This window comes from Molothrus ater, chromosome 6, assembly GCF_012460135.2.
Source record: "Molothrus ater isolate BHLD 08-10-18 breed brown headed cowbird chromosome 6, BPBGC_Mater_1.1, whole genome shotgun sequence".
Taxonomy (NCBI): Eukaryota; Metazoa; Chordata; class Aves; order Passeriformes; family Icteridae; genus Molothrus; species Molothrus ater.
The window spans coordinates 60,690,311-60,715,552 of NC_050483.2; the positions used below are offsets into that span (position 1 = coordinate 60,690,311).

The 25,242-nt window shown below is 58.4% G+C and overlaps 2 protein-coding genes across 2 annotated transcripts; one reads left to right on the forward strand and one right to left on the reverse strand.

Moving 5' to 3' along the window:
- Nucleotides 1-795: 795 nt before the first annotated feature.
- Nucleotides 796-14,567, forward strand: PYGL (glycogen phosphorylase L). Its single transcript, XM_036383899.2, has 21 exons — nt 796-898; nt 1,866-2,118; nt 3,544-3,645; nt 4,970-5,048; nt 5,277-5,380; nt 5,962-6,093; nt 6,731-6,842; nt 6,926-7,008; nt 7,909-8,052; nt 8,188-8,280; nt 8,509-8,655; nt 9,217-9,380; nt 9,482-9,596; nt 10,247-10,348; nt 10,427-10,574; nt 10,663-10,721; nt 11,357-11,498; nt 11,630-11,837; nt 11,915-12,049; nt 13,197-13,263; nt 13,776-14,567. Exons 2-21 carry the CDS (start codon nt 1,876-1,878, stop codon nt 13,962-13,964), a joined length of 2,568 nt encoding a protein of 855 aa, XP_036239792.1. The 5' UTR covers nt 796-898; nt 1,866-1,875; the 3' UTR covers nt 13,965-14,567.
- ABHD12B (abhydrolase domain containing 12B) lies at nt 14,388-20,079 on the reverse strand. Its single transcript, XM_036383910.1, has 13 exons — nt 19,942-20,079; nt 17,968-18,095; nt 17,416-17,518; nt 17,207-17,326; nt 16,873-16,903; nt 16,672-16,717; nt 16,453-16,582; nt 16,198-16,238; nt 15,916-15,995; nt 15,672-15,754; nt 15,125-15,203; nt 14,871-14,995; nt 14,388-14,528 (listed from the first exon to the last, which is right to left on the reverse strand). The coding sequence occupies exons 1-13, from the start codon at nt 20,040-20,042 to the stop codon at nt 14,507-14,509; spliced, it is 1,089 nt and encodes a 362-aa protein (XP_036239803.1). The 5' UTR covers nt 20,043-20,079; the 3' UTR covers nt 14,388-14,506.
- Between the last annotated feature and the right edge of the window lie 5,163 nt (nt 20,080-25,242).

Below are 25,242 nucleotides of genomic sequence, written 5' to 3' on the forward strand. Positions count from 1 at the left end.
GGACAAGGGGGAATGGTTTTATACTGACAGAGGAGAGATTTAGATGAGGTATTGGGAAGAAATTCTTCCTTGTGAGGGTGGTGAGGCCCTGGCACAGCGTGCCCTGTAGCTGCCCCATTCCTGGAAGTGTCCAAGGCCAGGCTGGACAGGGCCTGGAGCAACCTGGGACAGTGGAAGGTGTCCCTGCCCATGGCAGGGGGTGGAACTGGGTGATCTTTAAGCTCTTTTCCAACCCAAACCATTCCATGATTCTATGAGTCTGTTACTCTCTGGGTGGAAGCCTGTGCATGGATCTAATCTAATCTAATCCTGCCCTCCGGCACTGCAAAGCCATTTCCTCATCCTGTCACTCCAGGTCTTCCTCCAAAGTCCCTCTCCAGCTCTCCTGGAGCCCCTTCAGGCCCTGCAAGGGGCTCTGAGCTCTCCCTGGAGCTTTCGCCATTCCAGGGGAACATTCCCAGGTCTCCCAGCCTGGCTCCAGCCCTTGGAGCAGCTCCAGGGCCTCCTCTGGACTTTCTCCAGCAGCTCCACATCCTCCTGGTGCCGGACCCCAGGGCTCGATGCAGCACTGCAGGTGGGGTCTCACCTGAGTGAGGCAGAGCAGCTCAATCCCATTTCCTTGCCTTGCTGCCCACCCTGCTGGGGATGAGGCCAGGACAGAGAAAACAGCCTGGAAAGCCTGGCTGGAGGAGGAGGAGGAGGAGGATAAGGAGGATGGGGAGGAGAAAGTGTTGCGTTGGAAGCTCATATCGGATATTTTTGCCCTTGGGAGGAACCGGAGGCAGGGCAGGGCAGGGTCCTGCGGCAGCCACGGTGCGGGAGGCAGCCGGGAAGAGCCCGGAGCGGGGGAAAGCGACCCCACACCATTTCCAGAGGGATTGCGGGCAGGCAGAGAACTGTGAGGAGCCGGGGTTAAAGGGAGGGGGCCGGGAAATGCTGCGGGGGAGGGCGGGGGACAGTCGGGCAGGAAGGGGCCGTGACACCGCAGAGAACCGTGACACAGGGGTGGGACCGTGACACGGGGGGGAAGCCGTGACGCGAGGGTGGATCGCGACACGGGGGGACACATCACGACCCTTTCCGGGTTTTCCCGTCACCTTCCTCGTACGTGCTCCAGCAGAGGCTCCCCGCGGGCGGGGCCATGCGTGGGGCGGTCCCGGCCGGGGGCGGTCGCTCCGTGGGAAGCGCTGGGGGCGGTGGCCGCGCCGGGACCGCTCCGCTCCGCCCGGGGGCTCCGGCTCTGCCCCGGCCCGGGACACCCCCTTCGCACATCCCCCCATGGGCCCCCGTTTGCGCATCCCTCTGAGACCCCCAGCATCCCCCCCGCTTTGCAGACCCCTCTGTGCCCCGGCGAATTCCGCCTGTCTTTCGCACACCCCTCTGTCCATACCCGGGGTCCCCCTCCCTTGGCACACTCCTCTGTGACCCTGGGGCTCCCCCCTTTGCACAGCCCTCGGTGACCCAGCCAAGGGGCGGTCCCCGGGACACCCCCCGGCCACATTCCTGGAGTCCCCCCTTTGCACTTCCCTCCGTCCATCCTCGGGGTCCCCCCTTTGCACCCCGCTCTGTCCATCCCCGGGATTCCTCCTTTTGCACCCCACTCCGTCCAATCCTCGGGATTCCCCCCTTTGCACCCCCCTCTGTCCATCTGTCCCTCCTCGGGGTCCCCCCTTTGCTCCCCCGGTGGCGGCCGCTGCTCCCGCCCCACTCGTGGGCGGCCCTTGGCGGGGCCCGTCCCCATCGCCGTCCCCATCGCCGTCCCCATCCCGTCCCCTCCCGGGGCGGTGCCAGCTCGGGGCGGAGGCGGAACGCGGCGCCGGAGCCCAGCCCGTGTGTCCGTGTCCCCCCTCCCCGTGTCCCCGCAGCCCCGCCGCGATGTCGCGGCCGCTGTCGGACCAGGAGCGGCGGAAGCAGATCAGCATCCGCGGCATCGTGGGCGCCGAGAGCGTGGCCGAGCTCAAGCGCGGCTTCAACCGGCACCTGCACTTCACCCTGGTCAAGGACCGCAATGTGGCCACCCCACGCGATTACTACTTCGCCCTGGCCCACACCGTGCGGGACCACCTGGTGGGGCGCTGGATCCGCACGCAGCAGTACTACTACGAGAAGGATCCCAAGGTGGGAGCGGCGGGATACAGGGGGAGCCCCCCGTGCAGGGCGGGGTGCTGGGAACCCCCCACGGTGGTTGTGGCTGGGGTGGGAACCATGGGAACCCCGGGGATGGGAACCCTCCCTCGGCGCTGGAATAGAGGGATTGGCGGGGCTCGGTTTTCCGTGGGTTTAGGGCCGTTCCGGTAACTTTTCCGAGAGGAGGGACTGGACTTTACCAAGCGAGGCCACTGTCCTTTGCTCTGCAAAACAAACAGAGCCCGGCTTGGCCGGCAGCGGGGTGCAGGGCATGGGAACGCCGCTTGTTGTCCCGCGGCGCCGGCGTGGGTGCTGTCTACCAAAACCAACTCCAAAGCCTTCCCCGGGGAATTATTGGAAAGGCTTAAAGGCACCCGAAAGCAGCCGCAAACAGGTCTTGTTTAACACAAGTGATGCCAAGCGTGAGAGATCCGGTTTGTGCAGGAGTTGCTGTGCTGCTGCTCGTCCCGCTGGCTTGCTCCGGGCTCTGCCGGGGGGGATTAAGCCCTAATCCCCCTGCTGACACCTGGATGTCCCTGTCGGCATCAATTTCCTCCCTGGCAGCACCTCGCTGGGAGCGTGCCAGCCGCGATAGCTCAGCGCTCCCCCGTGCTGTGCAGGGGTGAGGAAAAGGAGCCTCTTGCAGGGTTTGGGGTTGGGATTCTCCCGTGCAGCCCAGGCGAGCCGGGTGCTGCCTGCCTGGAGTCGCTGCTCCCGGCTCTGCTGGAGTCAAACCAGTAAATCCCAGTGCACCCTGCCCAGCACACCCTGCCCGTGACAGGAGCGTTGGAAAGAGGCGATTTGTGCTCCCTCAAACCCCAAAGCATTTTAGGAGTCCAGGATTCTATCCCACCTCCGTTCCCCGCCCGACCCCCGCAGGTCCTGGGGAGGGAAAGCTGTCGAGTCAGCGACTTCCCCCAGCCTAAATCCTTCCTTAAAACCTGCCGGTGCTGACGCCGGGGCTCGGCTTACACAAGGCCGGAGCGGCCGCATCCTGCGCCCGCCGTGTCAGCGGCAGTGTCCCCACGGCCCCACGTCCCCACGGCCACCGCCTGGCCCCGGCAGCTCGCTCGGTTTTCCGGTGGTTGGCAACCCGGAGTGACATTAGGAAACGGCTCCTCTTTGAAGTTTAACTTAGTGCTGCCACCGGTGACCGCCGTGGAGCTGTCCCCACCCTGGGACAGGGCAATGGGGCTTGTCCAAGTGGAACAGCCTGAGCAGGAGAGCAGGGCAGGGGCTGCAGGGTCCCCCAGGAGCCACAAGCTGGAATTCCTGGTGCAAACCACCCTGCTCTGTTGAGCTGGGGTTTTTTTTCCCTGTTTGTTTTTGAGATATCACACAACAGCAGCTTCTGGAGTTCAGGGGAGCTTCCTCAAGCCCTGGGCAAGGTGACCACGGGGTGCTTTTCTCTTCCAGAGGATTTATTACCTCTCCCTGGAATTCTACATGGGGCGGACGCTGCAGAACACGATGATTAACCTGGGGCTGCAGAACGCCTGTGATGAGGCTGTCTACCAGGTGAGCATCCCACCAGGGCTGACGACATGCCCTGGGAGGGATCCTTGTTTTCCAGCTCCTGGGAATGTCCATGTTTTGCTGCACTGGCTGCAGACTGCTCCCTGAGCCACAGGGGATGGTTTAGGGAATGAAGGCTGCTCCAGAACCTGCCCTTGAAAGGCCTGGAGCTGCCCAGCCTGGCTGTGTGTTCTGGGAATGCAGCAGGATCCTGGAAGGACACTGGTGGTTCTGTGGATGAGGCTGTTCATGTCCATGATCAGTGGCAGGGGGGAATAAAAGCTTGAATTAAGCCCAGCTGGGTGCTGGCACCAGGTGGCACTGGGGTGATCAGAGGGTTTTGGGTGGCTCCTTTTGTCCCCACCCTGTCACCTCTTGTGTTCAACATCATCAGATGTGGCCAGGGTGGTTGCATAAGAGCAGGAACAGCTTTTGTGCAAACACTGCAAAGGAGAGGAAGTTATTTTTAGGGGGGTTTAAATTTTTTATCCCCACTTGCTGTGATCAGGGGACATCAGGGCAGGGCAATGGACCAAAGGTCTCCACCTGAGCTCCCCAAGGAGTTTTGCATAGGCAAAACCACTTCCTCCTACAGCATCCTGGGCTGGAAAAATTAAATTTCCATGGAAAAGAGGTGTAGATGCTTCTCACCCTAAAGGGTGATGCCTGCAGCTGGGAGGAAGGGCACCTGGGTGCCTGTTCCAGAGGATGGAGGTGCTGAGGGAAAGGAACACAGCACTTGGATCGTGTCCCCAAGCGATTGGGGTGCTGGGGGAGCAGGAGGGTGGCACCCAGGTGCCTTCCCCCAGGAATAGGGGTGCTGGGGGTGCAGGAATGTTCCACCTGGGGGGCTGCCTCAAGGGGTAGGGGGTTCTGGAACAGGTAGGGAGCAGGAGCCTGGTGCCTGCCCCTGCAGGGCTGCAGCCATGGAGAGAGGGAGCAGGCCTGGGAATGAGCTCTCAGAGCCCTTGGAAGAGTCTGGAACCCCAAGGGCAGCACCCTGGTTATAGTTTGGTGCTCCAAATCCCCAGATCTTGCCCAGATCTGGCAAGGTCAAGAGTGTGAATGTCCCTTTGTAAAGCCTGGTAGAATGACCTTAAACATGGGAGATGGCCCCTGCCATGGCACAGTCACAGCTGAGGGGGAGAGCAGCTGCTTTGGGTGCAAATCACAGTGTCCCACCTGCAGAGATGGGTCTTGTGGAATTGGGTGCCTTTCTAGCCCTCCTGCAACCCACCTCCAAGGGATTGTGTGCCAACAATGCCCCCCCTCTGTGGGGCTGGGCACTCTGACAGCCTCCAGCCCCTCTCCTTTTTTCCATCTGTAGCTCGGGCTGGACATGGAAGAGCTGGAGGAAATCGAGGAGGATGCTGGGCTGGGCAACGGGGGTCTGGGCAGGCTGGCAGGTGAGTGACCCCCCCCCCCAGGTGGTGGGCACATCCCTGAGGGCTTTACATCCACTGTGGGAACTTCCTAATCCTGGGGCTTATTGCTCCAGCCTTTCCAGCACAGAGCAAGGTGCTGCTGGGTGCCTGCTGGCCCCGGCTCCTGTCCCTGTGGGGCTTGTGGGTGTCCCAGGGAGAAGGATCCATCTCCCAGGGTTCCCAGCTCACTGCTCTGCTCTCTCCTGGCAGCCTGCTTCCTGGACTCCATGGCCACGCTGGGGCTGGCAGCCTACGGCTACGGCATCCGCTACGAGTACGGCATCTTCAACCAGAAGATCCGGGATGGCTGGCAGGTGTGGATGGAGATGTGTGGCCCTCACTGTCCCCTGGCACAGCTGGAACCTCACATTCACCTCCTCCCCCTTTAATTGGGGGGTACAGACACTTCCCCTCAGCTCAGAGGCTGCTGCTGTGATATTTAAAGTTTAACAGATATTTTCATGAACAAATTTAACTTCTTAACCCGGTGCAAGCTCACAGCTCCATCCCTTGTCCCCATCCTCAACACGGGCCACCCCAAGAGCTCAGGGCCACCCCAAGAGCTGCTCCATGGCTGCCTGGAGCGGGTGAGGATGGAGCAGTTGTGTTCCTCTTGAGGAAGAGGCTGGTTTGGAAATGCAACATTAGCAGTGCACTAAGAGAAACCTTGGGTTTGTCCCCATCCTCATGGAAGGCACAGACACCCCAGAGTTCAGGGTGGTACCTCCAGGCTGACCCTGCTGTGCCAAAATCTAGGTTTAGGGTGGACACACTCAGAGCATCCTCCCCTTTGCCATGAGCAGAGCCTTTCCCAGCCATCCTGGCCCAGCCATGCTGCAGTTGTGGGGGATCCCAGGGCAGGTGGCCCTGTCACTGCTGTGTGTCCCCCTGGCAGGTGGAAGAGGCTGATGACTGGCTCAGGCATGGCAATCCCTGGGAGAAGGCCCGCCCTGAGTACATGCTGCCCGTGCACTTCTACGGCCGGGTGGAGCACTCTGCCTCTGGTGCCAAGTGGATTGACACCCAGGTAAGGGCTGGGGACAGGAGTGTCCCTTGCATGGCTTGTCCTGTCATTTGGGGGGCTCTCCCTGGCTGGCTGCACCCCAGGGATGAGTCCTGCAGAATCTCTGCCGGGAAGGTTGGGCTGGGATGGAAAAGGCAGTGGTGGGGCACAGTGGGGTGGAGATGGACATGGGCATGAGGAAAGATTTGGCTGCTCCACATCTGCAGCCAAGCTCTCCATCCCTGGAAGTGTCCAAGGAGCTTGGAGGATGGAGCTTGGAGGAAGCTGGTCTAGTGGGAAGTGTCCCTGCCTATGGCAGGGGATTGGAACAAGATGGACTTTAGGGTCCCTTCCAACCCGAACCATTCTGGGATTCTACAAAATACCAAAAGCAGCTCCAGCAGGAATAAATTAAACCTAAATTAAGCTGCTCCTGACCTTTACACTCTTCATGAAGCCACTCTCCATGCCCTGAGCACTTCTGGCAAACACCAGGCAGCAGGCAGAGCCAGAGATGTGTCCCCATGCAGGGGTACCAAGGACGTGCAGGGACACCAGGCTGAGCTCAGCCCTGAGCAGGAGGCTCTGTGGGATGGGAGGGCTCCAGGGGGGGCATGGGGGGGATCCCAGCCCAATTCCAGCTGTCCTGGGGATGTCACAGGTGGTGCTGGCACTGCCCTACGACACGCCCGTGCCCGGCTACATGAACAACACGGTCAACACCATGCGCCTGTGGTCAGCCCGCGCTCCCAACGACTTCAACCTGCGCGACTGTGAGTGGGAGCTGGGCAGGCTGGGGTGGGGTGGGCACAGCTGGGGGGGTCCCACGCCCACCTCACCCTCTGCTCCTCCCCAGTCAACGTCGGGGACTACATCCAGGCCGTGCTGGACAGGAACCTGGCCGAGAACATCTCCCGGGTGCTCTACCCCAATGACAACGTGAGTCGTGGTGTTTTAGGGGGTCCTTTAGGGATGGAGGGGGAAAGGGAGCAGCTCCTCACTCCAGGATGCTGCAGAGATGTTTTTAGTTGTGTTTCAAGCTGCCTGCAGTGCTTGGATGAGGGTTGCTGCCTCTCACCAGGATGAGTCTGTTCCCTGAGCTTTGCCCAGAGTGAGTGGGGATGAGCAGGCCCTGCTGCAGAAACGTTCCTTGAGTCTCAGAATGTAATGTGAATCAAGCTGCTGAACGCTGCTGGTGTTACCCTGGTGGCCCTTTGCAACCCTGGGACCAGAGGCTGTGCCTCAGAATTGCTGTTTGCACCCCAGCCTCTTGCTGTGGGAGTTCCTGCCAGGCTGGCACTGAAGTGTGGTGGGACACACAACCTTTCCCTAGCCGCAAACCAAGCTGTGGAGCAGGAAGAAAATAAAAAAGGGAAGCTCTCCTTGCCCTGCATCCTGTTTGAGGCAGGTCCTGATGGTGTTTTTCCCATTAACCCTCCTCCAGCCTTCCCAGCTGGTGAGGAGAGCTGGAGGCACTGCAGCTCCAGCGATGAGGTTGTCTCCTGCAGCTTTTCCTTTGCATTTGATGTTTTTTGCTGCATGAATGGTGGTGAAATCCTTGTCTTGGAAATAGCCCCTATAGCTTCCCTTCCCATTATCCTGGTACCTTTCCTTGCAGCCAAAATGTTCAAACCATGGAGAGCAGGTTTTGACAATGCTCAGGTGTGATTTAACCTGTTTGTACCAGCACATCCCAAACCCTTGTCCTGGAATTTGGGAAGCAAGAAGAGCTTGGGGTTCCAAGTGATGCTGGGGGAAGCACACCCTGGGAAAACCTTCCCCCAGGAAGTGCAGTGAATCCTGCAGGAATCCTGCAGTTCCCTGCTCCTCTGCCCACAGTTCTTCGAAGGAAAGGAGCTGAGGCTGAAGCAGGAGTACTTTGTGGTGGCTGCCACCCTCCAGGACATCATCCGCCGCTTCAAAGCGTCCAAATTCGGGAGCACGGACAGCGTCCGCACCGTGTTTGATTCCTTCCCAGACCAGGTACGAGCCAGGGCTGCTCCCACCTCTGCCTTGGAGCTTGTGTCAACACCTCCCAGAGGATGCAGATGTTTGTAGGCCCTTTGTGGGGTTCCCAGTGTCCCCTCTGTGTCCCCATGTGCCACCCTGCTCTCCCAGGTTGCCATCCAGCTGAACGACACGCACCCCGCCATGGCCATCCCTGAGCTGATGAGGATTTTTGTGGACATTGAGAAGCTGCCGTGGGATAAGGTAGGGACACCCCACCTGGTCTCCTGCACCTGCACCCACCTGCCCATGGTGGAGGAACCAGTTTTGTGCCTGCTGGGAATGATGTGGAGCGGTCAGGCTGGGTTTAACTGGTGTGGACTGGGAGGAGCTGGCTGGGCTGGGCTGGGCTGTGCTGCTGGGAGTGGTGGGAGGACCAAGGGTGGGTTCTGGCACTTGAGATGTGACTGAGCACTGGCTCTTCCCTGCCAGGCCTGGGACATCACCAAAAGGACCTTTGCCTACACCAACCACACGGTGCTTCCCGAGGCCCTGGAGCGCTGGCCCGTGGACCTGGTGGAGAAGCTGCTCCCCAGGCACCTGCAGATCATCTACGAGATCAACCAGAGACACCTGGATGTGAGTGCCTGGGAGCCTGCTCTGGGCAGGGGGACAGGGATGTACTGTCAGGATGAGGGGCACGCACAAACTGGTGATGTTGGGTGTGGGGCTGGGGGATTCCAGCTGCTATTTTGGGAAGTTGATGTGTAGGAGAGCCCTTTCCCACCAGCACATTGCCATCCTGCAGTTAGTGACTGTTGGGAAGCTTCACCTGCTGCTTCAGGGACTTGAGATCTGGCATTTCTTCACTTCCTAAATTCATCCTGGGAAAGATGATGTTTGGAGTGGTTTGACCTCCTGGTCTGGCAGCAGCTTTTGCCCAAATGGCCTCACTGGCCAAGTGTGTGCCCCCAAACCCCTCTGTGCGGCAGCTTGGGGGGATCCTCCTATCCAGAGAGATCCCTGCTGAGAAAGGGCACCCTTTGGAGGGAGTTTGCACCACCACAACAGAGCAAAAGCCACCGCTCTGCCTGGTGTCAAATGCACTGGGGACATTGCCCTGGCCCCTCCTCGTAAGCCATGGGGTGGGACACCCCTCAGTGCCACCCCCTCTCACCACCTCCCTGGCTCCCCCGGCAGCACATCGCGTCCTTGTTCCCCAATGACGTGGACCGGCTGCGGAGGATGTCCCTGATCGAGGAGGGGGACACCAAGAGGATCAACATGGCCCATCTCTGCATCGTGGGCTCCCACGCCGTCAACGGCGTGGCCAAGATCCACTCCGAGATTGTCAAGACTCAAGTGTGAGTGAGGGGAGGGAGGTGCTGATGGCTCACCCTGAGCTGGGGAGGGGTGGTGGTGCCAGCTGGGCAAGGCTGGAGCTGTGCCACCCTCGCCCCCGCAGGTTCGAGGACTTTGCGGAGCTGGAGCCGGAGAAGTTCCAGAACAAGACCAACGGGATCACCCCGCGGCGCTGGCTCCTGCTCTGCAACCCGGGGCTGGCAGAGCTCATCGCGGAGGTACCGGCACGGGGGGAGCGCCCTGAGGCCACTGACCCTTCCCTGCTGAGCCCAGGGTGCCAGGGGAACCTCAGCCAGTCACTTCTTCTGGGTGGTTCAGGGTCAAGGGAGGGGATTCTGCCTCTCTGCCCCGCTCAGGAGAGACCTCACCTGCAGAGCTGCCTTCAGCCCTGGGGTCTCCAACAGCAGAAGGATGTGGGGCTGCTGGAGCAAGTCCAAAGGAGGCCACGGAGATGCTCCTGACTCTGCCTGGCTAGGAGTGTTCAGCCTGGAGAAGGCTCCAGGGAGACCTTAGAGCCCCTTCAAGTGTCTAAAGAGGCTCCAGGAGAGCTGGAGAGGGACTTTGGACAAGGGATGGAGTGACAGGATAAGGAGGAATGGATGTAAACTGACAGAGGACAGGGTTAGATGGGATATTGGAAAGAAATTCTTCCCTGTGAGGGTGGTGAGGCCCTGTCACAAGGTGCCCAGAGAAGCTGTGGCTGCCCCTTCCCTGGAAGTGCCCAAGGCCAGGTTGGACAGGGCTTGGAGCAACCTGAGATAGTGGAAGGTGTCCCTGCCCATGGCAGGTGGTGGAAATGGATGATGTTCAAGATCTCTTCCATCCCAAACCACCCCACCATCAGCATGTGCCCTTGCTCCTGTTGCAGAAAATCGGGGAGGACTACGTGCGGGACCTGAGCCAGCTGACCAAGCTGCACAAGTTTGTGGACGACGACCTCTTCATCCGGGAGGTGGCCAAAGTGAAGCAGGTGAGGGGCGTGGGCAGGGGGAGCAGAGAGCAGGGCTGGTGTTCCCTGGGGGCTGATGTGGTCCCTGCCCTGGCCCAGGAGAACAAGGTGAAGTTCGCGCTGTACCTGGAGAAGGAGTACAAGGTGAAGATCAACCCTTCCTCCATGTTTGACGTGCACGTGAAGAGGATCCACGAGTACAAGCGGCAGCTGATGAACTGCCTGCACATCATCACCATGTACAACCGTAAGCCACCCGAGGGGACAGGGTGCCCCGGGGCTGCAGCAGCTTCCCTGTGCCCCACATCCCACAGTGACCCTGCTGTTTTCTCCAGGAATCAGGAGGGATCCTGCGAAGCTCTTTGTGCCCAGGACAGTGATCATTGGAGGCAAGGTAAGTTGGGTCAGGGGTTTTAGAGATTTTGGAGGAAGTGTCCTGGGGTGGGATGTGGGTGCAGGTGTCTCATCTGGGGGCTACATCTCCACAACTCCCTGACAGGAGGGTGCAGCTGGCAGGGGTCAGTCTCTTCTTCTAGGGAACGAGGGACATGACAGAGGAAATGGCCTCAAGCTGTGCCAAGGGAGGTTTAGATGGGATATTAAGAAAAATTTCTTCATCAAAAGGGTGGTCAGGCATTGCCCAGGGCAGTGGTGGAGTCCTCATCCCTGGAGGAGCTTGAAAGACATGTGGATATGGCACTTGGGGACATGGGTCAGTGGTGACCTTGACAGTGCAGGGGCAATAGTTGGATTCAAGGGCTTTTCCAGCTTAAACAATTCCATGATTCCATGGTGTTAAGTCCACAAAGCTGTCCCAAAAAGCACTGATGCTTCAACCCAAGCAAGTTTGTGGGGGGTTTGGACAACCATCTGCTGTCTGTGGTCATGGAAGCCCTCAGAAATGTTGTGGTGTAACACGTGGTGATGGGAACAGGGATGAACAGGTTGTTCCCTGGACACTGGGAGCTGGCTGTGCCTCACCTGCCCCTGGCACCAGCCCTCCTGGCTCACCTGTGGCTTTTCTCCCAGGCTGCCCCAGGATACCACATGGCTAAAATGATCATCAAGCTCATTAACGCCGTGGCTCAGGTGGTGAACAACGACCCCGTGGTGGGCAGCAAGCTGAAGGTCATCTTCCTGGAGAACTACAGGGTGTCCCTGGCAGAAAAAGGTACCTTGGCTGGGACATGCAGTGGGGAGGGGGCGTCCCTCCATCCCATGGCTCCCACCATGGGCCTTCAGCAGGAAGCAAACCCAAAGCTGGTCTGGTCATCACGAGCCCCTGGTGTGTTTTGTTGGCAGTGATCCCTGCGACCGACCTGTCGGAGCAGATCTCCACAGCGGGCACCGAGGCCTCGGGGACAGGGAACATGAAGTTCATGCTGAACGGGGCTCTGACCATCGGCACCATGGATGGAGCCAACGTGGAGATGGCCGAGGAGGCTGGAGAGGAAAACCTGTTCATCTTTGGCATGAGGGTGGAGGATGTCACGGAGCTGGACAGGAAAGGGTGAGGGTTGGGGATGCCACAGCGCTGCCACCTCAGGTCCCTGGGGCAGCACCATTTTATGGCCTCCTTCCCTCCAGGTACAATGCCCAGCTCTACTACGACCGGCTCCCCGAGCTGAAACAGGCTGTGGACCAGATTAAAAGTGGCTTCTTCTCCCCAAAAGACCCCAACCTCTTCAATGACGTGGTCAACATGCTCTTCCACCACGACAGGTGAGGTGCTGGGGTACCTTCCATCCATCCCCTGGGCTTGGGACCACATTGCACAGGGATGATGCTCCTCAGGCACGGACTCTCCATGGATGGCCATTGTCACATTAATGCCTTTGGGTGCACAGCCCTTCCAAATGATTTGAGGCATCTCAAGGGCTTTCCTGGCCAGGGCACTGGTCAGCCATGGCCATTGGGATAGGAGAAATGCTTTTACTGCATTTCCCTCCTGGAGCATCCAGGGTTCTTTACCAACAAGGTCTGAGGTGTGATAATTTGGCCAGAGGTTTTGTGTTGGAGGAGGCCTGTCAGAGATGGGATTAGATCGATGTCTGGAGCCGATTTTGGGGTTCTTGGGACGCCTCTGTGTGTGTGGGGCTGGGGTCTGGCCTGGCTCTCTGCTGAGGCAGTGCCCAGACCCCTCAGCCTGGCAGAGCTGTCAATCATGGCACCTTGGTGTGTGGGGCTGTGCTAACCGAGCCTCTGATTGGCCGAGCTGCCAATCAATCATACTAAGCAGCCTCTGATTGGTTGAGCAACAAGAAGTCCTGCCTAGGGGCAGGCCTATGAAAGGCTAGGGCTGTAAAAGGCGCTGAGGGCGTTATGGCTGATCTTGCCCTGGCGTCTTCCTTGGAGTTTCTGCCTCACCCACGCTGGAGCCCAGGAGTTGGTAGCTGTGTGGTTTTTCTGTACCTTTTCCATCTTTCTCTCTCTCTCTCCTTCTCTTAATCCTTTCATGGAGCTTTATGGGTAACATAGCATCTTAAGGTTTTAAAGGTTCCCCAGTTAAATGGGCTAAGCAAATGCTAAATAAATCCTAAGAAAATGCTGACTACTAAATTAATGCTAAGTAATGCTATGATAAGTGGTTTTACATTGAATTCAACATTCTATTTACTTTGAATACAGTGATGTATTTTTTTGCCAAAATTTCCTTAATTTGCTCTGGTTTTGCAAGTAAACTTTTGTGTGGTTTTTTTACCTCTGGAGAATATCTGGTGGGGATTTCTCCTTTGCACCAGAAAAAAAAAAAAAAAAAAAGGAACCTTAAGTTTACCCCTGGATTTAAAGGTCTGGGGTATGACAACACCTGACATCAGGGCATTCCTATTTCTTCTGCTCTTGACTCCTCCTTCCTTTGCTGCTACAGGTTTAAAGTCTTTGCAGACTACGAGGCTTATGTCAAGTGCCAGGAGAAGGTCAGCGAGCTGTACCTGGTGAGTGCCAGCCTGGGGACAGGGCAGGGAGCTGTGCTGGGACACAACATTCCATCCTGGAGAGGGGACATGCTGGAGATGAGGCTGATCTCAACCCAGAGCATCCCTGGCTGAGAACCAGCCTTGGGGCCAACCCCACCCCTCTCAGGAGACTCAGGGGTGACCTTATTGCTCTCTACACCTCCCTGAAAGGTGGCTGTGCTCAGGTGGGGTTGGTTTCTTTCTCCAGGCAGCACTGACAGAACCAGAGGACACAGCCTTAAGCTGCCTCAAGGGAATTATAGGTTGGATATGAGGAAGAATGTTTTTTCCTGAAAGAGTGATAAAAATTTTTTCACTGAAAGAGTGATGAAGGCCTCCACCACTGCCCAGGGAGGTGGTGGAGTCCCCATCCCTGGGTGTGTTTAACAAAGCCTGGATGTGGCACTGGGTGCCAGGGTTGAGTTGAGCTGGGTTGGACCCCGTGATTTGAAGGTCCCTCCCAACCTGCTCACTCTGTGCACTCCTTGCAGAACTCCAAGGCCTGGACCAAGATGGTGATCAGGAACATCGCGGCGGCTGGAAAGTTCTCCAGCGACCGCACCATCAAGGAGTACGCCCGGGACATCTGGCACGTGGAGCCCTCGGACCTGAAGATCCCCCCGCCCAACGAGCCCCGGGACGCGGGGCAGGACAAGACCCCCAACGGCACGGCGGCCTAGGGGGGAGGCGAGCACACACACGCTGTACAATTCCCTGCTGTCTGAGTCTCTGTGTTTGCTGCTGCTGCTGCTGGCTTTCCCTAGGGGTGGGCAGGAGGGGAGGGGTTTTTATAACTCAGATGTCGTGTGGGAAGCGAAAGCACGTCGCCCTGTTGCTTGCATTAGGTGCTGGAAATAAAAAAGTGCCGTTGGAGTCCGGAGGGGGATGTGTGCTGGAGGCTAAAATTAGGGCTGGGCTTGCTTCCACCACCTGGGTGCAGCTGGACACAGCTGGCTGGGCCCTCACAGGCACTGCTGAAGCAGGATAGAGGGTGCCAGGCCCACCAGTGTCCCGTGGGATGCTCCCAGTTGTGGCTCTGGTGGCCCAGCCCACATCAGTGTCTCCATCCCTCGAGTAACCTGCAGCATCCTGGAGGCAGAGGGTGACTTTAAAAGTTTCTTAGTAGTTTTTATTACTTACAGCAGTAAGTTCAGTGCCATGGAGGGGGGGGTCCTGGAGTGGATTTGAGGGAGCATGGGATCAGTGCAGGCAGCAATTGGCATCACTTCATGTTTAAGAAATCTCTGCAACAAGATGTAATAAATCTTACACTGTGTCACTGACCCTCCTGTGCTGCGTCAGAGCCTGATTTGTGATCCCTGCAGGTGGGGCTGAGCTGGCCTTGGAGCACCTCTGCACCCAGGGCAAAGAGGAGCTGGTGTCCCCAGAGCCACCTCCCCGAGCCACCCAGGCTGAGGACAGGCTCAGGGCAGTGGGGAGTGACTGAGGTTTGGAAAGTGATGCCAGCAAACACTATGGGGAGGGGAAGGAGCAGGGGGCAGGCAGCAGGAGAGGAGGCAGCAGTGGAAGGGGAGGCCAAGGCTCATCCTGTGTGTGCCCCCCCGTTTTTGTGGAGCAGCACTTACTTCACCAGGGCAGGCAGCTCCGGGTTGAAGGAGATGTAGTCGTGGCCCAAGCCCAGCTTTTTGGGAAAGGTGATTAACTTCACCTTGGATTTGTCCTTGTAGGCTTCGAGTGCTGTCTCATAGAGCTGCCACAGGGCAGGAGCGTGGTTACTGCACCAGCAGGGACCCCAAACCCCTCCTGCTGCATGGCCATCCCCTCTCTGGCCACTTCAGCCTCCAAAGCCAGGCTCAAAGCCTGGCTGGCAGGTGCCCACCTGGTGTCCCAGCTTTGGAGGCACAACTCCATCATCTTCTGCATGCAGGATGAGGAGGGGGCAGCCCAGCACCTTCACACTGTGGGCAGCAAGCACAGCCCTGAGGACGCTCCCCAGAGCCAACAGACCCCCAGGAGCCTCCCCAGTCCCTGTGAAAATTCCCACAGCACCCTGATCTCCCCAGCACTGCCCCTCAGAGCCATCCTCATGCCCACCTGGGTGATGCCCACGCTGCTTGCCCTCCTGGCATGGCAGCACCAAGCACCCCAATCACCTTAACCCCCAATTTCAAAAGCACCCGTAAACGGATTTTGGGCAGGCTCTGTGTGCTGCAAGGAACAGGGGTGCCAAAAAAAGGGAGGTGTCTTGTGGGCTTTGCTCAATAATCAAACACATTATGCAAACAAAAAGTCGCTTTTGAAGTATGAGTAAGCTGGGTAAACACAGGAGGGCAGGAATTTCAATGGGGTGACTGACACCTCTCCTCAGCCAGGTGCTCCTGGCATCATTCCCACAGCCCCTGTGCCCCTTCCCACCAGGAACTCACTTCTCATCACTGGGGAAGAACATTCCTGCCCGAGCCATGGAGTCCAGGATGAGGTACTCAAAACCCGGGAACTGCCGGAAGATCTGGCAGGGAGAGAGTTTGGGGGTGCTAAACCATGGCTGGATCCAGCTGTGAGGGAGGAGAGCCAGGAATCTGGGGCTGCCAGTGCTGGGGGACCCCAGAGGCAGAGCCCCAGATTGGGCTGTCACTGCTGGGGGACCCCAGAGGCAGCCCCCAGACTCACCTTGGTGACGGGGATGTTGGCAGCCGCGTCTCGGATGTTGGTGTAGGGAGACTCCAGGACAACTCCATCAACCTGGACCCCTGAGGGCAGAGGGAGGTGGGGGTGGGCATGGCTTTGAGGGGCTGTCCCCCTGCCAGGCTGCTGCCACACTCCCCTCCCAGGCTGCAGAGGGGCCAAGATGTCCCCATGCCAGCAGGGAGGACAGAGAGGGCTCCTCATCTCACAATCAGGCCAGGGCAGGGTGACACTGCATGGGGACAGCCCATCCATGCTGGCCCTCACCTCGCTCCTCCTGCAGTTTCCTCGCTGCATTGGTGGCAATCCTGTGACAGGAGAGGTGACAGTGAGGGGGAGCAGCACGGGGGGGGACACAGCTCCCTCAGGTCCCCCTTGTTGGCTGCGTTTGGCTTTGCAGGGGCCTCCACCAAGGAGCTGCTCCAAGCCCTTGGTCCATCCCCTGGTGGCACCAGTCTGGCAGCAGTGTCACAGGGCACAGGGTGGGCTCTGGTGTGTTCCCATCCCGCCCCCTGCACCTACCCTGTCCCCAAGGAATGTCCCCAGAAGAGGATGCTGCTGTTCCCACTCCGTGCTTTCACCCAGTCATAGAGTGCCAGGACATCTGTGTTGAAGCCAGTCTCTGAGGGGTATCCAGTGGAGTCCCCATAGCCTATGGGGGACACAGCTCAGTGTCACAACCCTGTGAGGACAGGCCCCAAGAGGGGGATCACCCAGCAAGAGGCAAGGGGACAACTGTACCTCTGTAGTCAAGAGCCAGGATGTGGAAGTCAGCAGCCCCCATCGTCTGTCAGAGCAGCACTGAGTTATGTCCTGCAGGGGCTGCACCCCAGGAGCCCCAGCATGGCCCATTCACTCTGCACAGGGTCTCTGTGGGGTCCCCGGGGCCAGCAGGAGCCTCACTCTCAGCAGGTCCCAGTGTCCCCACAGGCCACCACTTACCTTCAAGAACTGGATACGGTGTCTGGCAGCCCTGATGGGGAAAATGGGGTTAGAGCTCAGGGGGACCCCAAGGGACCTCCCCTCCAACAGCAGTGCAGGTGAGGAACCAGGGTGACCTGATCCCAGAAGGGCAGAGCTGGATGTTGTGGGGTGGGTGGATTTTAACTTTTCCCTTTATTTTATAGGGATTCTCCTATAAGAATCAGAGACCTCTGCAGCAGCCCCGGCCCTGCAGCACTGCTGCTGCTGCTGCTGCATCGAGTTTGCTGCTTCTCACCTCAGAGCAGCCACGCTGCCCTGCTCCTGACCCTGCAGCAGCAGCTCAGGAACTCACCTGGTGCCCCCATTGCCGTGCAGGTAGATGATCACAGGGTGGCCATCAGCAAGAGCCTCCTCGTACCAGCGCTGGTCCTTGCCCTGCGCCTCGGCCCCTCTGCTGCCTGGCACCGTGTGCCTGGGGGGACAGGGGTCACCCTGGGGGCTCCACCAGGACACTGCTGTCCCCCATGGCTGCTGGGGATGTCCTGAGGCCATCCTGCTCACCAGATGCCAACTGTGATGCCCGGCTCGGTGGTGAGGTACAGGTTGATGGTGTTGTTCACCAGCAGCTCCGGCCGCCGAAAGTCCACGAAGAAAGGGAAGGACACTGATGGAGAAACCACAGGCATCATCCAGAATCCTCCTACCCAGCTGTTTCACACAACTATTCACACAACTATATTAACTGTTATTTGTTCTAGATTATCAAGGGCCACGCTGAGCCAGACGAGCTGAGCCCTCTGCCACCTCCTCCTCCTCCTCCCACCCGAATTCCCAGCCCCGCTGATGCTGAGCGCTGATGCTGAGCGTGCCTGGGCGTGCCGTGGCTGCAGGCAGTAATCAGGGTGGGCAGCAGCACCTAATTAGAGCTTGCAAAACACGGGCAAAATCCTTCCATGCCTCCTCTGCTAGCCCAAGGCACAGCAGGATTAACACTGTCCTGATGCCACCCCAGCACAGTGCCACCCATGTTTTGGGGGGTCTGCAGCAGCCAGCTGAAAGCCTGGGGGGGTTCTGTGAGGGTTCTCCTGGTCAGGACAGCCCCGGGATACTCACGGAAGTTCAGGTAGACGAATTTGTTGAGCAGGCTGGGGAAGAGGCGGATGAGGAAGGGCACGGAGGCGTAGGCCAGGAGCGGGGCCAGGAGCAGCGTGCGCAGCCATGGCAGCCACCAGCGCCCGGCCCTGGGAGGGGGGAATTGTCAGCTCATCCCAGCTCATCCCTACCCATCCCAAGGGATTTGGGGTGCAGCTCCCCATCCCCAATCCCATCCAGGAGGAAGGGAAAGGTGCAGGTGAGGAATGGGGCCAGGAGCAGCGTGCGCAGCCATGGCAGCCGCCAGCGCCCAGCCCTGTGAGGGAGGCACTGTCAGCTCATCCCCGCCCATCCCCGGGGATTTGGGGTGCAGCTCCCCATTTCCCATGAGGGTTGGATACAGCTACAAGGGTCTGGGGGTGGGAATTGGATCCCCACATCCCCACATCGGTGCTGTGCTTGGCTTTTGGGGACAGAGCCGACGTGTCCGAGCAGCCCCACGGTGACACTGGGTGACACCGGCTCTGATTTGGTCCCACGCCCTCCCACGGGGTGCCTGGAGGCAGGAAGGGCAGGGAATGTGCCAGGGCTGGGAGCTGCAAGTCAAACCTGCAATTAGGAGCAACAGATGCTCTGTGACAACAGGGCCTGGCCAGGCATGGCCAGGTGTGCCTCAAGCCTGGCATCAAGAGCTCCTGCAACACTCCGGGGACAAGGAGGAAGGAATAAAAAGGGCTTGGGGGGTGATGTCCCCCAGGGCCACCAGCAACACCTCCAACAGTGCCCTGCCATTCCAGGGCTGCCCCACAGCGCTGCTCCAGCCAGGCCTCGCTGCCCCACAAGTGACCCCAAACCCCCTTAGCAACACATAAGTGACCTAAAACCCCATTACAGACCCTCAAGTGCCCCCCAAACCCCATAACTGACCTACAAGTGATCCCAGACCCATGGGTGACCCCAAACCCCATTAGCAACACATAAATGACCCATAAGTGACCCTAAAACTCCCTTAGTGACCCATAAGTGACCCCCAAACCCCATAAGTGACCACACAAGTGGCCCCAAACCGGCCCTTGCTGCCCCACAAGTAATCCCAGAACACCAAAACCTCTAAGTGACCCCACAAGTGACCCCAGGACACCATTAGTGACCCTAAAACCCCAGAAGTGACCCCAAACCAGCCCCAGGTGGGAAAGGAAAGCCAAGAGCTGCAGCCTTCCAAGCATCAACACCCTCTGGGTGAATGGTGATGGGGAAATCAGTCTGGGCAAGGGGGATTTGGGGCAGAGGGCTGTGATGGGAGCCAGGTACAGCTCAGCAAAGAGCAGGTCAGAAAGCACCTGGCCCATTCCCTGCCCTGGGAATGCTGCAGGACCCCAAGGAAGGACTGCCAAGGGGTGTCCCCAGGGAATGGGGACATCCCAGGATGGCAGGAGCTGTGCTGGAGGCACGGGGAATCCTCAAATGCCGGTTATCCCGCAGGACATGGGGCTGGGCAGCCATGGGACAGCCGGGAGTGCCCTGGACAGGCTGCGGGGGATGGGCGGGTGGCCCGGCCACAACACCTGGGGCAGGTGGGACCGCGGGGACAGCCCCTGATGGGACAGCAGGGTGACAAGCCACAGCACAGGAGCGTGGCCACGGCACGGTGACACAGCCAGCCGGGGTCACGGTGCTGGCAGGGTGACACGGGGACACGGCCACAGTGTGGAGCCGCAAGATGAGCCGGGGACACAGCCACAGCATGGGCTGGTGCCAGCCACAGGGTGACACGGCCAGACACGGGGACACACACGGGGTCACGGCCCAGCAGCGTGACCAGGCCACGGCACGGGGACACAGAGCACGGGGCGACAGCCCCAGCGGGACAGCACGGGCACGGCACGGGGACAGAGCCGCGGCACGGGGCACAGCGCACGAGACAGCACAGGGGACACGGGACAGGGCTGGGGACGGGGACACGCGGCTCGGTGTCCCCACGGTGCCGGTACTCACCGCCCGTACCGGGCCACGCCGAGCTTTCCCTCCGCCCGGACAATGTCGCCGCTGCCGCCGCCGCCGCCGCCGCTGTCGCCGTCCCCGCCGCGCCGCCGCATCGCTGTGCGCACGACAGCGCCGACAGGCCACGCCCACAGCGGGGACACGCCCACGTCACGGGGACACGGCCGTGTCACCAGGACACGCCCATGACACGCCTCGGGGACAGGGACGGCGCCACCCGCCGTGTCACCGCCCGCGCCAGGGGACCGGGGGGACCCGGCCGGGCTGCAGCCCCTTGTCCCCCAGGGTCCCAGGGGGTCTCTGGCAGGGTGACATCCCCTTTTCCCCAGGGTGACATCCCCTTGTCCCCCAGGGTGACATCCCCTTGTCCCCAGGGTCCCAGGGGTCTATGGCAGGGTGACATCCCCTTGTCTCCCCCCAGGGCTGGCTGGATCTCAGGGGGTTTCTAGCAGGGTGACATCCTCTTGTCCCCCAGGGTGACATCCCCTTGTACCCCAGGGCCTCAGGGGGTCTCTGGCAGGGTGACATCCCCTTATCCCCCAGCGCTGGCTGAGTCTCAGGGGGTTTCTGGCAGGGTGACATCCCCTTGTCCCCCAGGGTGACATCCCCTTGTCCCCCAGGGCTGGCCACATCTAGAGGGATACCATCAGGGTGGCAGTCCCCTGTCCCCCAGGGACCCCAGGAGATCTGTAGCTCTCTGTCCCCCCAGGACAGGCAGGTTTAAGGGGGACCCCAGAAAATCTGCAGCCCCCTGTGACCCAAGGCTGGGTGGGTTTAGAGGGGACCCTGGGAAATCTGCAGTCCTCTGTACCCCAAAAGAGGCCAGGGGGATCATATGGCCTGCAATAAGGTGACACACCAGGGAAAACAGCCTTGCCACAGGCAAGGAGCACAGAGGGAAAGCTTCCAGGTTCAAAAATAAAAATAATTTTTAAAATGGTTTAACACTGAACGTGGTGTCCCCAGGATTCAGCAGGAAGGGTGGGAACCTGCTGCTGCCTGCCCTCCCAGCTGAGCCTCCCACCTGCAGCTCTGTCAGGGTGAGTCAGCTGGGCCTTTTCAGGATGAAACCTCCCACCAGGAGAGAAATATCCCTGTTTCAGCAGAATTCCCTGTGCAAGCCTGCCAGGTGCAGGAGGATGTGCTGCTGGAAGGCACCCACAGCTGGGCCAGCCCTTCAGCACCTCACCTGTCAGTGGGGCCCACAGCAGGGACCCATAAATCATCTGTGGGAGGGCTGGGGACAAACCTTTCCCTAGAGGAGCAGCCACCCAGGCTGCCATTTGGAGCTGCTTTTATCCAAAGTCAGGCCTGTGCTGCTTTTCCTGACTTGGAATCGTGGAATCCCACAATGGTTTGGGTTAAAGGGGCCTTGAAGACCATCCCATCCCACCCCTTACCATGGGCAGGGACACCTTCCACCCTCCCAGGCTGCTCCAAGCCCTGTCCAGCCTGGCCTTGGGCACTTCCAGGGATCCACAGCTTCTCTGGGCACCTGTGCCAGGGCTTCCCCACCCTCACAGGGAACAATTCTTTCCCAATATCTAATCTAACCCTGCCTCAGCAGCAAAATGCAAATCCAAAGACAAACAGGTCCAGCCAAAGCAGGGCTGTGGGCAGGCACAGCGTGTTCCCCACCAGCAGCTGCTGCAATGAGGTGGCACAAGCCAGCCCTGAGCTGCTCTTCCCATGCCTCAGGGGCAGGAGAATGGAGGAAATGACCAACAGACCCAGCTGGTTCCACAATCCAGAGCTTTTCCTTCCACCCCCAGTTTTCCCCCATTCCCAGCTGCTTTGACAGGCCAGAGCTTTTCCTTCCACCCCGAATTTTTCCCTATTCCCAACTGGTTTCACAAGCCAGACCTTTTCATTGTACCCCAAATTTTTCCCCATTCCCAACTGGTTTCACAAGCCAGAGCTTTTCCTTCCACCCCCAATATTTCCCCATTCCCAGCTGGTTTTGAAAGGCCAGAGCTTTTCCTTCCACCCCCAGTTTTCCCCCATTCCCAACTGGTTTTACAATCCAGAGCTTTTCCCTCTACCCCCAATTTTTCCCCATTCCCAGCTGCTTTCACAGGCCAGAGCTTTTCCTTCCACCCCCATTTTTCCCCCATTCCCAGCTGCTTTCACAGACCAGAGCTTTTCCTTCCATCCTTGATTTTTCCCCATTCCAAGAGTGCTGGGGCTGCAGCTGGGCAGTGATTTTTCATGGGAGAGGTGATGCCCAAAAACTCCAGTGATGCCCACAGGGCTGGGCAAGGTGCCAGAGGGGTCTGGAGCTCCTGAGAGCTGGAAGGGGCTGGCACAGAGCTCTGGAAGCTCAGAGCGCTCACCAGGATGGAGCATCCACCCAAATATTTCTTGCCATAAGGACCCAGCACAGCAAACACCAGGTTTTCCTGGGCTGAAGGGAAAATCCTCGGCTGCAATGAGGCAGGATGAGGCCGGAGAGGCGGTGCTGGAAGGAGATTTGTGAGCTGGGAGCCGGACGTGGGATGGCAGCAGCGAGCCGAGGAGCGGCGGTACCACTGCGGCTGAGCAGGACTCGCCTTTGTTTCGTGCGAAAAAAAAGCGAAGTTTGGGCTTATGTCATTCCAAACTTCTCCCGGCACCAGCTGGGAGATGGGGAGGTTCCCTCCAGCTGTTTGGTTTTGGGTTGGTTTTTGGTTTTTTTTTTTTTTCCACAGCCTCTTTTCCTTTTTCCCTTTATATTTTGCTGATGGCTCCATGGCTTTTTTTTTTTATTATTATTTTTTAATTTTTTTTTCTGAATTTTTTTGGCTATTTGACGACCCTCTTCCCCCTGTCCTGACCGGGATGAGGGGTTCCTGCTCCCAGCAGGGCACAGCTGGAAAGACCCCAGGAATGCAGGAGCAGCTCCCCGCTCCCGCCCAGCTCCCGGACTTTTCCTCGCCCTAGAACAAAGCACCCCATTGTTCAGGGAAAATGGGAAGGAAAGCGTGACGGAGCAGCCAGAGCCAAGCCGGGAGGGTGTTCCTGCAGGAGCCGGGCACCCACGGCCTCGCACAGGGGTCACCCACCGCCTGCCCCTGATTTTGGGTGGCTCCGTGCCAGCCGCGGCTCCATCGGTGGCAATGATGTCCTGCAATCCCCGCGTTTCCCACGTGTCCCGATTTTTGTGACGTTGCTTGAGCCGAGGTTTCCTTCCTTCCGAGCTGGCTGTAAATGCCATCCTGGAGCGCAGCTGCTCGCTGGGAAGGGGGCTCCAAAAATAGGAGGTTCTGGCGCGGCTCCGTGGCTCCCCAGAAACGCAGGGAGCCCCTTTCCCCTTTTCTCCTGTGGGAAAAATGTGAAAAACGCCAAGCACTTGTTTTTCAAATTTTAAAAGTTTAATAGTAATAAAATGGTTATAAAAAATAGTAATACAATTAGAGTAATAATAATTTGGACAATTTGAATCAGAACAATATGAGACAATGGAAACAAAGAGTTACAGACACTCCAGGTACCTTTTCTGGGCAAAATAAGCCCGAAAAAGGCCCCACGTTACCAGAGGATTAACCCTTAAAAGCAACAGCCTGTTGCATATTCATACAGCTCATCCATGATGCAGAAATTCCATTCAAACACAGGATTCTGTCTGGTCATCATCAACTTCTTCCTCTGAATCCTAACAGGGCCTTCCTTTCTCCTGATAATGGAGCAATAAATTCTCTTTCTCTGAAAGATTCAGGTGTCCTGTGGCTGCTATCCTGCTGCAAGTCCTTTCTTTAAAAAAACTATCCAACATAGCATAGTTTCTATTTTAACATTTTGTTATAACCTAAAACTATATTTAACACACTACTTAAGAGAATTAATACATCATTATTTTCTAACACAACACATACAATATTCATTTGAATACTTGCGAAAAGCCAATCATAAAATACGCATTTTTCACAAAAAAATAAAATCGGGATGCCACTGCTAACAGCTGGTCCTAAAAATGCGTCAGGAATTTGCAGCGGGACGATTCGCAGCGCTCCTGAGGCGGGGGGTTCATGTCCCTGTGGGATGGGGACATGGGGACACCGAGCGTGCTGCTGTCCCCACCGCCCGCCCGTGCACGCGTGTGGCTTTGTTGGGGACAGGGGGGGACTTTTCGGGGCTGTCGCTTGGATTAGAGAGGCAGGAGGAGGAGGAGGAGGAGGAGGAGGGGTATAAAGGTCCTGGCACTCGCCGGGCTCGCAACAAAACAAAGCACCAGATGGTTCCAACTTCAGCACAATACGCGGGGGAAAAGTGTTTGAAGCGGGGATGGAAAAGCAAATGTGGAAAGAGAGGGAGAAAGGGAAGAAAGAAAAACCCTCAGCAAGTGTCAGAGCAGAAGAAAGCGGCGGAGAAAAATGGCAAATGTTAAAAACCCAGACAAAAAGCCCTTGGCCGGCACAAAGCCACGGCTGCTGACATCTGTCCGGCAAAGGGCCCCTTCCCTCTGGTGTCACCTTGCCTCGCTGCTGTCACCGCGGGGACACGGCCACATCCCTGGACAGGGCTGTGCTGGGGACACTGTGCCATGCCCCACAGCCACAGCCCTGCCCCCGGGACAGGTGGCAGTGACATGCCAGGTGACGTGCAGCAGAGCTACCCTTAAATATTTGATTACAATATTTGATTACAATATTTTATTACAATACTTTTGGAGGTCTTTACGCTGTCACCTCACGTGTCCCAGATGTCCTCGTGTAGTGGCAAACCCACCCGTGGCTCTGCTGTGGGGTTTTAAGCCTGCTTTATGATCTGAGCGAGGTTTTTGTGCTCCCCTCCCTCCTCCTTACGAAATTTCTTGAACCCGCAGACCAGAGCCGCCTCGAAAAAGGGAAGAAGGCTAAAAAGTCACGTCGCCCCTGGCATTTTCACCAAAAAAACCCAACAAAATAATCTCATGCAATTGCTCGAGAGCGGATTGCAGCGTGGGTGGAACCCTTCATTAGCCATCAGAGAGCCCACAAGCCTTGGGGACCGCCGGTTTCCTGCGGCTCGGCTGGCGCGGAGCAGGAGCGTGGGCGGGCGGCGGCTCCGGCTCCCAGCCGGGACTGCCGGGCTGGAAATGAGGGATGGAGCTGGGATGGAGCTGGGCTGGAGCTGTGGCTGCTGTGTCACCGCCCCAGGGCTCCCCTGCTCCTGCCGTGGCTCCTGGGGGAAAAGGGGTCCTTAGGTTTGTCACCCCCTCAAAGAGAGTGAGGGGCGCGGGTGGGACAGCGCGGAGCCACCACCAGAGCTGGGGCGGTGCAAGGGGTGGATGTCACAGCACAGCAGCTGTCCTGTGTCACGGTGACACAAGGAGAGTCG

What these genes read in the sequence shown, in the direction of transcription:
- PYGL (XM_036383899.2), top strand. Translation starts at nt 1,876, where the DNA reads ATGTCGCGGCCGCTGTCGGACCAGGAGCGGCGGAAGCAGATCAGCATC. An exon ending in CGACTTCAACCTGCGCGACT is followed by an intron (nt 6,843 to 6,925) that starts GTGAGTGGGAGC and finishes GCTCCTCCCCAG; the next exon opens with TCAACGTCGGGGACTACATC. An exon ending in GGTGTCCCTGGCAGAAAAAG is followed by an intron (nt 11,499 to 11,629) that starts GTACCTTGGCTG and finishes TTTTGTTGGCAG; the next exon opens with TGATCCCTGCGACCGACCTG.
- ABHD12B (XM_036383910.1), bottom strand. Translation starts at nt 20,042, where the DNA reads ATGCGGCGGCGCGGCGGGGACGGCGACAGCGGCGGCGGCGGCGGCGGC. An exon ending in CACGGCAATGGGGGCACCAG is followed by an intron (nt 16,904 to 17,206) that starts GTGAGTTCCTGA and finishes TTTCCCCATCAG; the next exon opens with GGCTGCCAGACACCGTATCC. An exon ending in CCAACATCCCCGTCACCAAG is followed by an intron (nt 15,755 to 15,915) that starts GTGAGTCTGGGG and finishes TCTCCCTGCCAG; the next exon opens with ATCTTCCGGCAGTTCCCGGG.